Below are 14,702 nucleotides of genomic sequence, written 5' to 3'. Positions count from 1 at the left end.
GGTTCCACTTTCTTTAGGCGGTGTATGTCATGTGCACTATAAAGGCAGGGAGACGAAACGATGTAGACGAATCTTTACGTCAAAATAAAGAAAGCAAACAGAGGAAAAAGTTCCAGAAATAAATCATGTCAAGTTGTAACTCAGGTAGAATAACAAGGCCATCATTATTCCCATCTGCAGGAACAAGTTTTACCGACGAAGGTTCTTCTAAAAGTGAGAAATTATATATTTTCTTGTAATTTCATTAGTTTTCGCGATGTTTTTAAAAGTTAGGAAAACACTTTATTATAGCCATTTGTTATTTTAGGACATAAACTTCCAAAATAAACATTTTATTATACCATATTTATTTGTTTTAATTCGTACACATAAAATATGCAATTTGCAAGTGATACAAACTGAAAATCAAGTGCTGTGTTAACAGATCTAGTGCTGTGTTAACAGATCTAGAAGCACACCCTTTTATAGATAATAGAGCATGTCCTAGTTAGACAATCAAATTCTGGTGATTGTTTCTTTAGTTCTTATGATTTGAAAGAGAAACTTAGAAAGAACAGACAAAATTGCTTCAGATATTTTGAATTTCATAACTTAACCTCATATAGGCATTCAGCTCATTCGTCATGTCAAAAATAGAACTATCATTAAATATCTCCTGTGCATCATTAAGAACAAAATTACTATGTACAATATAAAATCTAGAATATGAAAGTGGCCCAAACAAGGAAGTCAGATAAAAGTCAAGGGTTGGGTAAACAGGGTTATTCTGTCCCTTTTCTTTTTTTTTACATCTTTTGTCTTGTACATGTAAGTGTCATTAGTTGTTTCTGTGCACAAGTTCTTTTCTTAAAAATTATTCCTTAGCTGAAAAATTGTGATTTTTGTTTTGTTTTATCATCTTTCAGCATACATTTAAGCTTTAAAGCAGCTAAATGAAGTTCTGCTACAACTAGCTTAAGGGCGTCAGTGTACCAGTTTTTATACTGTAACGGGACGGGTTTGCTGAAGACGACTTCATAGGGACCCAAAAGTCCTCCAGTAATCGTGTCAGGAATCTGGCATGCTGGTATTCATTCATAAAGCACTTCATTGAGTAAAGTGAAGCATAAGCTGATATAACTATATATAATCTATTAATTAGCCAAGAATCAATATATGAAAAACTAATTTCTACCATAAATAACAAATAATTTCTGCGAGGTGAAAAAAATCAGCACTTCGCCCTCATCTTTTCAAAATGTTCGATCATGTGACTTTGTGATTACAAGATTGATCTTTATGGGTCAACTAAATACATATTTGAGTATGCTTCAGCTTGGACGGTTAAGAAAACAATATACGTTCTGTTTTTTTACAAAATAGATTGTCAGTTTCTTTTTCAAAATTCGTAAAAGGACTTGTATTCTACTATTTTATTAAATTACCAAAAAAATTAAAGAAAGTTATTGAAAATAAAATCTTGCATATGAGTTTTAAAATCATGTTATGTCAACAAAGATGTTTCAAATAAAGTACATGGCGTTACTCTTAGGGGTTCGAGAGAATTAGTCTTATGACATCTCAGGCAACTATTAAGTATCATGGTTGACATCAGCTGGGGTAATTGATATTTCACAGTATAATATGCAATTTTATTGACAGTATTATTATTATAATACTTTAAGTGGATTAGAATGATGTTGAAATGATTGTTTAATCTTATAATGCACAAGAATTAATTAAATAAAAACAAGGTTTTACCAAAATGTCTTATTCTGGTTAAGTTTCATAACAGGCAGGTCTGATATTCAGTACTTAGATCATTGCTGCATCAGATGATTTTGAAGAAGAAAATGTCTAAAAAGTGGCTTGCCTTATAAAATTTTGGGACCCAGAACTACGCTGGAACAGAACATGTCAATTTTGCAATTTTGGGATAAAATTTCAAGTTTGATACTTTATTTATTATTTTCAATGATGATTGAAAGATTATATATTGTGCTCATATAGATACGAAAATGTGTTTTATTTTAGGATAATGTTACCATTGTTGACAAGACAAATGAGTGAATGCCTGTGTTTAACCTCTATAGATTTCAATGAAATTAACATTTTTGGGAAGAATTATTATCAAATTACAAAATCAAAAACTTTCTTTGATATTATTAAAATAATGCAATAGTTATGTTTAGAAAAAAAACCAAAGTGAGAGTTTCTGCATATCACTGAGGTTATTTAGATGGAAAGGAAAATGTAAAATGATAATTTTAACAACAGTTCATGCAGTCACTACAACGATTAAACTATTGATGGCTCACATTTTTACAAGTTTCACAAAATTCATTATTTCAGATCTTGACTGGCTAGAAAATAAAAGCTTCACATCAGACACTGCTGAAAAAGTTGTGAAGTTCCAAAAAGAGCTTGGAAAATTACAGAAAAAGAGGTATATCAAACATTGTTTAACATGTTGTTTAGAGTAGTGAAAGTCTTGATAAAATTATGAAGTCATCTATTTAGTTTAACAAACCAGACTTATTTATGTTCTTCCAACTTTAATGTCTTATATTAATTACCTTTAAGCCATTTACCAGCTACTAGACTAATTCTAAGTGGTGTTGTTTTATTAGAAATTGAGCTCATTTTCTATCCACGAATAAAGGGTTGAAAGGCATGCATCTTAAATTGTATAAAGTGATACATCTCTTACACATAGTTTACAAAATTATTGTTTGAATTTAGAAACATAATAATTCTAAAATGCTTGTATGAAGAAAATATGTTTGTATAATGTCCAATTAAGAGTGAATGACACATGCACAAAATCATCGCTAAATGGTTTAAACCATACTTAAAATATTAAAATAGCAGAATAATATTTTGTTCTGGAACATTTTATTCTGTTTTCATACAATATTCATGTGTGTTAAACAACAGAGACATTACAGTGTAAATTTTTAGCTCGACTATACGAAGTATATGGAGAGCTGTCCTACTCGCCCCGGCGTCCGCGTCCAGATTTCAGATTAAAGTTTTGGTGCAGTAAAATATTTTTCACTATAACTTTGTCATTTCTTAAGGTATCAACTTCAAACTTCAAATATATGTTCCTTATCATCAACCACATCTTATGTGACAAGGTTCATAACTCTAGCACCAATAGTTTCAGATTTATCTCCCCTTGAACTTAGAATTTTCCTTAAAAAATACTATTTTTTACTGTAACTTCTTTATTTCTTAAGGGATCTTCCTCATACTTCAAATAAATGTACCTTATCATCATCCCCATCTTATGTGACAAGGTTCATAACTCTAGCACCAATATTTTTAAGATTTATCTCCCCTTGAACTTAGAATTTTCCTTAAAAAATAATATTTTTTGCTGTTACTTCTTTATTTCTTAAGGGATCACCCTCATACTTCAAATATATGTACCTTATCATCATCCCCATCTTATGTGACAGGGTTCGTAACTCTAGCACAAATAATTTCAGATTTATCTCCCCTTGAACTTAGAATTTTCCTTAAAAAATATTATTTTTTACTGTTACTTATTTATTTCTTAAGGGATCACTTTCATACTTCAAATATATGTACCTTATCATTAACCACATGTTATGTGACAAGGTTCATAACTCTAGCACCAATATTGCAAGAATTGTCACCCCATAAACTTAGATTTTTTACTAGAAAAATGATTTTTTTTTACTATAACTTTTTTAGTTTTAAAGGTATACCTCAAACTTCAAATACTTATTCCTTATCATCAATTACATTTTCATTTTATGTGACAATGTTCATAACTCTTGAAGCAATATTTACAGATTTATCTCTCTTTGAACTTAGGATTTTCTTTAAGAAATATTATAACTTCTTTACTTTTTAAGGTATCTACTTCAAACTTCAAATATATATTTCTTATCATAACACACATGTTGTGTGACAAGGTTCATAACTCTAGCGTGACTATTTCTAGAATTATTTCCCTTGATCTTGGAATTTATGTTAACAAATGTTATTTTTTTACTATAACTTAATACATATTAATACATAATTGATTTTTCTTTCATAGTTTTGTCCTCCTTACTGCGTCCAGTATTTTATTAGTGGAGCTTGGCTGTCTCCTGTGACAGCACTTGTTGAGAATCTATTAAGGCAATGGAAACTACAAAATTTTATCATTTTATAAATTTTATGAAAATAATTCATTTATAAGATATATCATGTATATAGCTCTTTACCCTTTAACCACAGGTGCAAAGAAGGTAATGATGAACAACAAATTCTGACTATATTTATGTTTCTTCTTCATATCTCAACCATACATAGATGTACATACCATACCACTCCATACACCTTTCCATATACATACATATAGGAAATGTGTACCATTTTGCACTTGGAATTGACAAAAAAAATTTCATTCTTGAAAAGTGGGAAAATATTTTGGGTAGGGAGCAAAATCACCGAGTAGGTATTGAAGGGGAAAAATTGACATTTCCATTCTTTGCCTTATTATATTGTATTTTATTTATTTTTTGCAGTAAGAGTACTGATGATTCGGATGATGATGATGGTAGTGGTGGTGATGGAGTCAAAAGCAGATATCATGAAGCAGTCTCTGGTGATTCAGGCGTAAAGGGGCTCACATTTGATCTTACACAAACAGTATCAGATATTCATGGAGTCCATAAATGCACACAACGGAAGGAATATGATTCCGCTGATTCAGAAGGGTACAGATATCAGAAAAAGAAGACAAAGAAAAAGCGTAACTATAGTTCTAGTGATGATGATGAGGCTGGCAATTATGAAAGAAAGAAGAAAAACAAACATAAACATAAAAAGAAGCACAAGAAGGAAAAACAAACACGCAAAAAGAGAAATGATACAGTCATGTAAGTTTGTAATATTTTTTTGTGCCTGTATATTTAACAGATGGTATTAAGCTTCCAGCTAGCGCCATAATAATGGCAAGGAGGTATTTAGTTTTACCCCTCTTCTTGTGTGTATGAAAAACTTGTCCGGCCCCAAACTTTTTCATCCAAATTTTGAAAGATTCTGGCACATTAATTATTTTGATATGCATGTACAAGACCTAGATCCCAAGCTCGAAGGTCACACTTACAGGTCAAAGGTCAGCAGGCTCATTAAAGGGTACATAAGCTCAGTGAAATGCAGTGCATCAGAATATGTATGTGTTTGTTGACATTTGTTGACATTATTACTTTGATAATAGATTACAATCATTAGATGGATACAGGTGTGTAACAGTTTTTATATGATCAGAAAAAAACAACTTACACTGACAATTTAATAAAGTACAACTGTTTAATATGGCTACTTAATGATTAAATTATCAGCAGCATAGCCATAACAGATGACCTTTGATTCAAGCATTACAAGGGTCACAACAGTGTTTTCTCATATGATACACAAAACAGTGTATTGTCTAATTGTATGTGTTTTCTTTTTAGACCAGGTATATTTGAAAGCAAGAAGGTATTTTTGGACGATATAGAAGACATTGCACCAGAACATGCTTTTAAGTTAGACCGAATACCAGACCACAACAGCTGGACATATGGTTCCCTGTATAATGGACATATAGCACACTATAGACCGGCCTGTAACCAGTGTATTGGCTCTGCTAGGAACCAGCCACTTTACCTGAAAGATAGAGAAAAGGGCAAGAAAGATAAAATTTCAAATGAAAGGTACCATAGTAAAGAAAGCAGAACATTGGTCAAACAGCCTGCTAAAGAGGTTATTAGAGTAGCAAAAGAAGAAAAGAGCAATGAAGTTGACATGGGTAATTATATTCCAGTAAATCAAGCTAAAGCCAATGAAGTGGATTTGCAAGAAAAAGATGTGAGACAAACAATTCTAGATGACTCTACAAGTCTGTATGTGATTGGTAAAGGGAAAAACACAGAACAATTAGAAATGGAAGAAGTGAGACCTGATCCAATGAGACTGAAAGTTGCTGACTATAATAAGAGGTTAAGAGAGACGCCAAGTAATGTGAAACTGTGGCTTGAATTTGTCAGATTTCAAGATAAACTTGTATTGGTGGAGAATGAACAGGTTTCTGTAGATGATACCGAAAAGGGAGGTAAAAAGCCAAGTGCAAGAGTAGTTTTGGAGAAGAATCTCAGTATTCTGGATAAAGCATTGGAGTCGAATCCTGCTGATATAGACTTGTTGCTGGCAAAGATAGAGCTGGAGTCAGAGGTTTCAGACACTTTTAAAATGAACAAGGAGCTAGAAGATTTGCTGTTCGTACATGCTGCTAATACAAAACTGTGGAAGTTCTACCTGACGTTTAATCAGTCTAGAATTTCTTCGTTCTCTGTGACAAAAATGACAAAATACTATCATAAATGTTTCCGGACATTGCTTAGAATATTGGAGGGGGATGTACAAACATGCAGTGTTCCAGAGAATTTAGAATCTGAAATACTAGGTAGGTTAAAAGTAAATCGAAAGGTTTAAATATATTTTTCCACATGCTAAAATTTCAAAGGTGAATTGCTTTATTGTTGAGCTGTCTGTAATCTATAGAAAATATGATTATAGTGACAGGAATCATAGGTAAATAATTAATACATGTATATATCCAAAATTGACAGAACATTGTCTGTACTTTTAAATTCTTTGAAAGTATACAGCATGTGTGGGATAATTGATAAAAATTGCATAAAGTACATGTATTGTTTAGCAGAATATTTTTATGTTGTTGATATGTTCATATATGCACAGTTTTTAATGAAAAGATGGTGATATTCTCTTAATCTCTTTAACTTGCTAAATTTGGATAATGGACTTGCTATGCATTGAACTCGGAGCAATCCATTTAAGGTTTTAAGACATATCAGTATCAAATTCAAAAATGAAGCTGTCAGCAGTATAGAGCTTCGTCAGGCTGTATGTAAGTGCAGGCTGGGCTGGCTAATACTGGTTTCAGGCTTATCAAGACTGCAGGCTGTCAACCAATTCCTATATTCCTATAAAACTCCTATATTTTGGGTCGGAATCCTATATTTTAAAAAGCCTCCTATTTTTCCTATATTCTCCTATATTTTGAATATTTTTCCTATATTTTTAAAAAAATATATTGCCGAGGAATTCAAAGAGATTTAAATTTTGGTACTGCTTTTGGCCTTTTCTATTTTACAGGTAAGATAATGTCTATGCTTGCATCAGCATCACATTACTATGCTCAAGGCTGCTGTACTCCACATAGCAATCTGCATGGTCACCATGAAAAGCAGTGCATCAGTATGTCAACTTTATTTCAGGTGACCATTCAGATGATGGTCTTGCATTGCTGTAACTTTCTGTCGGGATGCTGATGCTGTGGTTCAAAGCTAATGCAGGCTGTCCGCTGTGTCCCTAAAATTCCTAACAAAATCTTAATTTTTTCAGTTTGGCTAAAATTCCTAAAAAAGTGAAAATTCAAAGGGAATTCCTAGGGATGCCCTATTTTTTCACTGAAATTCCTCATTTTTTATCTTTTGTTATAAACATACTTATAACTCGTAACCCTGTCAAAGTAATCACGGACATAACTAAGTCGACCATGTTTTGAACATGATCAAAAATGATTTGGCCATGATTTGCCAACTCAAAATTGATGACATTGAAATGGTTTCGTTTTAACTAAAAGTTACTTTGACTATGTCAGTAACATTGCTATTTCATAATCAAAGCAGTTGTTGATAATCATGTTGACAGCAAAAATACTACCATATTATGGTCCTGAAACTCAAATCATAACCATAAGAGTCCACTTATTCTGGAATATTTTGACACTCTTTTGCCAACTCCAGATATCTTGAATTTTATGTTTGTTCATTTTATCCAAATTTCTGAAGTGGTCCATTTATATCATATCATATTTAAAAATGATCATTATGAAGCTGTTGTAACACAATCTTAATCAAAAACATGTATAAATCGTTGTCAAAAATTAATGTACAATTTGTTTACTCACAACTCTTTTATTTAAATCTGCATAATATCGAAACAACATTGTAAAGTACTGAATGGGTTAACGTAGACTTTGAAAAAATAATTCTTTCCCTCATACTTATTTATCCTTTTCGATGTCTTTGTAGGAGAAATTGTTTATTTTGCCACAAAGTTTTTAATTTCATTCAATTCTTGTTCTTTGATTCAAATGGTGCAATTTAGGAAAATGCAGACTCATATAATTAATCACACTAAAATAATTTGGCAGTTCAATAATATAATGCTCATTTCCAGTTACCATGTACACACATTTTGCAATTATGTGATCTAGAGAAACTGCAATTGAATGGTCAGTGTGATGAACTTTTTTGATGTGCAATTCTTTGTGTTGATTATAGATGCTTCCCATTTATTCAAATGACTGTAGATCTACTAAGGCAAATGCCTTTTTCCTTTCTACTTGTACAAAAAATTTCATATCCCAAGCTGCATTGTGCAAGAATTTCACTGTATAAGAATTCCTTTTAGACACTTGTGGTTATAACATTCCGAAAACATAGGTAAAACATGTTCTTTTTGACATGTTCAGCCAGTTTAAAAATATGGTTTGAACATGATTTGACTAAGACCATTTATGCATTTATAACATTCCTAATTTAAGCCCTAAAATTTCTGAAATATTACCCTAAAATTCGCCCAAATTTTATGTCGGAAGGTGCTGGACAGCCTGCTAATGGTGTCCTTCACTTATACGGTAGACATTTTATTGTAGAAACAGCATGTGTAAAAGTAAGAATAATTTACATTTATATAAGCATTGGTAAGTAAAACAATTTAAGTTGAAAACTCCTATTTTTTTCCTCAAAATGGTCCAAAAACTCCTATATTTCCTGCAAAAATATTCCTATATTCCTCCTTTATTTTTGATAAGACCTGGTTGACAGCCTGAGACTGAGATCAAGCAGTTTTATGATTAATAACGATTACTAGTATAAGGACTTTAAAAAACAAAACAATGTTATTATGCATTTATTGGCATTTATATTCAGTTAATATTATTTAGTTTCAAGTATACTTTACCAATCTTCATTGCTTTACATCAGATTATTTGTTCTTACATGTATAATACAATATTTTAATATATTCTTCGTCATGTCAGCCAATCATGTATTCTTGTCAATGCCACTTTATTCCTGCTTCAGATCTTGAAATCTTAAATCTTGTAATTGACTGTGTTAAAGGTGCATTAAGACTCAGAAAAAGTAAATAATTTTTCCTTCTTTAGAAAAGGGGAAACATTAGCTTTAAAATGCTGCAGTAATGGATTTAGAGCCAACAAGATGCTAATCACATGAAGAAAATAGTGTTGAACATGGAATAATTTAATCTTACAAGCCATGTAGCAAGTCACTTTAATTTTGTTACAGGTACTTTTTACAGCGCTGTTTCATTCTTACAGATATATTTCTACAGTACTGTTTCTTTCTTACAGATATATTTCTACAGTACTGTTTCTTCCTGAAGCAGACTGGATACAAGGAGAAAGCTGTGGCAACATTTCAGGCAATGCTGGAATACAACTTGTTTGCCCCACCATCTTTAGTTTCCAAGAAAATTAAAATGGCAGAATTTGAAGTATTCTGGGATAGCAACTGTCCCAGAATTGGAGCAGCTGATGCCTCAGGCTGGAAGAACTGTATTGGAAAGGAGGTGACTGGTCCTGCAAAAAATAGTTCAGGTAAAAGTGGACTACCTATCATAATTACATGTTTCTTATTTGTATAAAACTTCATCAAATGTTCCAAATATGAATTTTTCCTCTGTCATTTAGGGAATACCACCAACACCAGTAAATTGGGAAGATTGTATTGTTATATTACATGGATTTGTAATTTTACAACATACAAAGTTAAAATTTATATTAACCCTAACCACCTATATATTTCAAATAAACTTGTCCAGCTTCCAATCAGGACAAAATCATTCATCATTGTTAGGGACCATTTTAATATATGCACTAGCAAACAGTGCAAACATTGATCAGATAGCACTGATGTGCCGGCTGATCATGGCAGGCACTTGTTTCATGGTTAGAATCAATTACACCCAACAGGCTAATGATTTAAGTATTTTGATATATTCTACATGAAAAAATATCACATGATATTTAGATATTTTGCTTGTCTTTGACTTATATTTTGGAACATTTTAAAAAAGAATTGTCCAGCCTATCTGATTCATGTGGAAATAAAAGCAATAAAAGAAGAGGTTCAGTTAAAATGTCCGAAATATTGAGTAATCAGTGCTGACCAAACAGTCAATGGTATCTTTTATAAAACTTACTTTGATACATCCAAGGTAAAATCCAAAAGTTTCTGTGAAAAAAAAGGTGAGAAAAAACTCTAAAATCCTTAATTACAGATTCTCTTGAAGAAATAGAAGATGGTATAACAGAGAAAAAACTTCCAAAACATGACGCATGGTTAGAAATTGAATCCTTGAGAGAGCAGCATACCTGGTTACCATGGCAACCAGGTGAAGGTCAGACGGAGGACGATTGTCAGGATGTTGAGAGACTTGTTATGTTTGATGATGTATCTCCCGTATTGTTTAATGTCTCAGAGAAACTCAAGATTGAATTGGTGTCATCATTTCTGAAATTTCTTGGTTTTCCTCTAGGAGTCGATGTTTTAAGTACACAAGTGCCACCAATGTGTTGTGAAGATGTGAAGAATTTGACTTCTTACTACCAAGGTAGTATTAAAGGAGATGTAGTAGCTGTAGAGGATAATGAGATTCTCAGAAACCTTGCAGTTGAAGTCCTCAGGTTAGCTATTCCATGTTTCTCAGGGAAGATACGATCAGATTTGACAATATGTCAGATTGGAATTCAGTTAAGCAAGTATAATCGTGAAGGTCTGTCAAAAAGTGATAAAAAGGAGATGAAGAAATTGATGAAAAATTTGTTGAAAGAAGAGAAGAATAGAAATGATCTTTTTATTTGGTTAGCATATATTGACCTTGAAAGGTCAATCGGAAAACCAGGTGAAGGTGAAAGTGTTATAGAAACAGCCTTGACAATGTATAGTGGTGAATCTGTGGAACTTGTGAATGAAAGTACTGTTGGATTGATCTCACTTTATTGTCAGTATTGTGTGATGCTTCTTCACCTTGACCAGAAAATTCCATGTAAACTGTTGTCCAGAGATTCGCCAGTGTCATCAGAAATTAAGAAAAAGGTGCTATCTGTGGTGAATTGTTTAGTTGATAGTAAGAAATTCAATCTAAAAGAATTGAAAGAAATTTCTGGGGCTGTGACACTGAAGACTATGTCAACTCTAGCGAGACTGAGTAAGTCTTTGTTTGAGTTGGTTTCTGAAGGGACATCTGATTTATCAACAGAGAAGTTTCTAAAACTTGTTTGGTGTCACTGTTTATTCACATACTGTAAGTCAGGCATAGCATCTAGTTTAGAGATTTACTCATCTGTGATATCCTTAGTGTCAAACAGTAATAAAAATAGGTCAGACCTAGAGAAGAGGTTACATACAGACCAGCTGAGATTGATAGTCTACCATTTATCACGATCGTCTTCCCCTTTACAATTGCTCAGAGAATGCCTTGATACAGCTCTACGGAAGTTTCCAGATGACCCAGTTTTTCTCTCGTTGTTCACGGATGTAGAGAGAAAGTCAAGAATCAGTGGTCGATTTAACTTTTACTTTGATCGTTGGTGTCGGACTTTAGACGCGCCCACCCCAGCTGTAATTGCTGTACTTACTCAGCTGGATTTTATCTCAGATATGACTAATTCAGGTAAATAAACAATTAGAATGATAGTGACCTAGATAGATATATACTTGTGCACTATAAATGTATTTCAGAAATTTACTTATGTTTAATGTACGTTTAATACAAATTATTATCTTAAGATATTTGACAATGTTAGTTTTACTGAAAAATTTCTTCCAGAGATATGAAATTTTATTTTACTCAGAATTCAAGAGGGTGAAACTATGCTTATCTTTTATCTATGAATTATAATTCTCAAAGGCCTTTGCTCATGAGGCGTCTGTGGCTGAATGGTTATTGGTTGTTGACTTCAAATCACTTGTCTCTCACTATTTGTGCAGCCCCAGTGTCTAAGAATTCTTTCATGTGAGAAAGCTATCCAGTTAGCTGATGGAACTTTGACGGTTCTACTCGAATGCCTGTTTGTGCCTGAAATAGTGCACAGAGGGGCACTTAAGGCCATCCTCCACCAGTAATGCTGGAAAGAAGGGAAAAAACTGCATTGCTCATGTTAAACCACTTTCTTACCTGTTTTTGTTTTCTCACAGAATATTTGAGTACTTCAAGTACAAGTGGACTTGTACACAGGGCCAGATCATGGCTGGAACAAAGTCTTCTACATAGTAACTTACAACATTGTCCATTATTGTGGAGGCTTTACTTCCTAATAGAGGTAAAATTAAAACTTATAAAATATTGATGCTTATTTTTCTTGGCATCTTATTTTTGGCCTCATCTTGTCGCCTTAATGCAGTAACAGGGTAACTCATTTAAAGTCTATATTGCTATATATTTGCTGTTTGTAGTTTACAAAATTATTGTTTTTAAATTTTGAAAATAGTTTCAAAATACATGTATGAAAGAAATACACATACACAGACTCTTTGCTATTAGTGTTTAAAATTCTACTCAAAATAATAGCATAATATTTTGTTCCGAAACATTTTACTATGGTATTTAAACATACATTATTCAATTGTGTTAAATTTATATATTCTTTGTTAACAACTATGTTTTTCTGTTTTCTTTCAGAAACAAGTGGGAGATGGTAATCGTTTAAAAGGTCTATTTTACAGAGCAATTCAACAGTGTCCATGGAATAAGGTATATGTATTTTTTTTTCTATAACAGTAGTTTTTGAATACTCTAGTAGGGTATAAAAGTTGAGTGAGACTAAAATGGTGTTTGAGCACCACACTAAATATCATATTCCAGTACATACCGGACAAGGCACTTGAATTATTAAATGATTAAAATATCATCTTTTCACCCTGGGAAATGCTCTTTAAGACGTCTAATTCATCTGTTCACACCAATTTAGATACGATAAAGAATGAAAAATGTAAGAATTGCCCAAATAAGTCAGTTGTTGTTACTGTTAATGGTTTATAAGACATAATGATATGCTATTTTATGTTATAAAATATATAAATGTATTATATAATCAAACAGTTCTTATATTTGGAATGATATCCTAATTGTTTTTAGCTCACCTGTCCTAAATTGACAGGGTGAGCTTTTGTGATTACAGTTCATTGGCGTCCATCCATCTGTAAATTCCTCATAAACCATTAAGCTAATTTCATCCAAACTTCAGAGGAATGTTCCTTTGGTGGTCACCTTTGAAAATTGTTCAAAGAATTGAATTCCATGCAGAACTCTTGTTGCTATGGCAACTGAAAGACAAAAACTTAAAAAACAGTAGTTGTCTACTAGGTTTGCTCAAATAAAATCCCTGGGGTCAAAATTAACCCCACCCCAGGGGGTCGTTGATTTACCTTTTATGTGAATAGTAAAAACTAAAAAGAATCTTCTTTTAAAAAACCCAAAATCTAGAGCTAAGATATTTGACATGAAACATCTTCTCAGAGTGTCTACCGAGTTTGTTCAAACAAAAGCCCTTGGGTCAAAATTTCAACACCAATGGTATGAATAATTTGTCACAGCTACAAAGGTTCAAACAAACCTTTTATTTTGTATCATTACAGAGTATCTATGTGGATGGTGTGCGCATGTTTGGAGCAGAACAGTTACAGGAGATAGTCGATCTGATGACGGAGAAAGAACTGCGAGTTCAGATTCCTGTGGAAGAATTGGATATTCTTATGTCGTGACAGTTTCATGTGCCTTCCATTTGTACAACAAATGATGTGAATTTCTTTAATTGCAAAGATGTCAAACAATTTAAAGTGGTGATAAGGCCGAGTGGTTAAGCCGTCAGACTAGTAATCTAAGGATTTCTGGCTATATGGCAACAAACCTGTCGGGGACATGTTGTTGTTTCCTTCAGCAAGAAATCATACACTGGTGCTTGATACAGTTTGGTTCCGGGCTTCAAATGTGTTTCCATAAGCTTATAGCTTCCAACACAATAAAATCAAAATAAATTTGTATAAACTAAACAATTTGAAAAGATACTGTCAGTTTCAGTTAAAGTGGAACAAACAATTAACACAATATGTTGAAGATGTTTTGCTAAAGGAAACCATCATTTCGACTCATATAATAATTTTGTCATCTACATTTGAAAAGATGTACAGAATTTACTTAACGCACCAGTTATTTACAATAATGTGTGAAATTCCAAATAAACATGAAATGTGTCGATGTACACACATTCTATATTTATTAACAAATATTTACATTCACATATATGATTTGTTAGCGTATACAATTTTGAAATTTTCTATCAAATTTGTTTAGATTGTGCCATTTGTTTCATCGCTAGGTTGAAGTTTGAATAATAATTTTACAGATGTGCTTTTGTTTTTTGTTTCTTTTCCTAAAATAGTGAAATATATGTATTAATTTGTGGAGAAATTTGAGTTGTCCTTTCACAACTTCTAAAGAGCATGTTGAACAGCAATGGAATTTACCTGAAAAGAATATACAGCACAAACCAATAATACAAGATTTGTGCAACAAATGGGCATAAAAGAAATATCAGATCAAACAGG

General features: G+C 32.4%; 1 protein-coding gene across 2 annotated transcripts; it reads left to right on the top strand.

The window, feature by feature from the left end:
* Positions 1–16: 16 nt before the first annotated feature.
* LOC132733637 (nuclear exosome regulator NRDE2-like) lies at positions 17–14,505 on the top strand. 2 transcript variants are annotated; one of them, XM_060720297.1, is made up of 9 exons: positions 17–213; positions 2,332–2,425; positions 4,524–4,877; positions 5,457–6,445; positions 9,413–9,691; positions 10,375–11,769; positions 12,294–12,418; positions 12,778–12,849; positions 13,734–14,505. In XM_060720297.1, exons 1-9 carry the CDS (start codon positions 126–128, stop codon positions 13,857–13,859), a joined length of 3,522 nt encoding a protein of 1,173 aa, XP_060576280.1. In that variant the 5' UTR covers positions 17–125; the 3' UTR covers positions 13,860–14,505. The 2 variants fall into 2 exon arrangements, with proteins under 2 accessions (XP_060576280.1, XP_060576281.1); XM_060720298.1 differs by having other exon boundaries at positions 18–213; positions 9,446–9,691.
* Positions 14,506–14,702: the final 197 nt, after the last annotated feature.

Source organism: Ruditapes philippinarum, unplaced genomic scaffold, assembly GCF_026571515.1.
Source record: "Ruditapes philippinarum isolate M1 unplaced genomic scaffold, ASM2657151v2 ctg337_1_1_1_1, whole genome shotgun sequence".
NCBI lineage: Eukaryota > Metazoa > Mollusca > Bivalvia > Venerida > Veneridae > Ruditapes > Ruditapes philippinarum.
The sequence above is the reverse complement of the archived record's forward strand: the minus strand, read 5'-3'. Positions and strand labels throughout refer to the sequence as shown.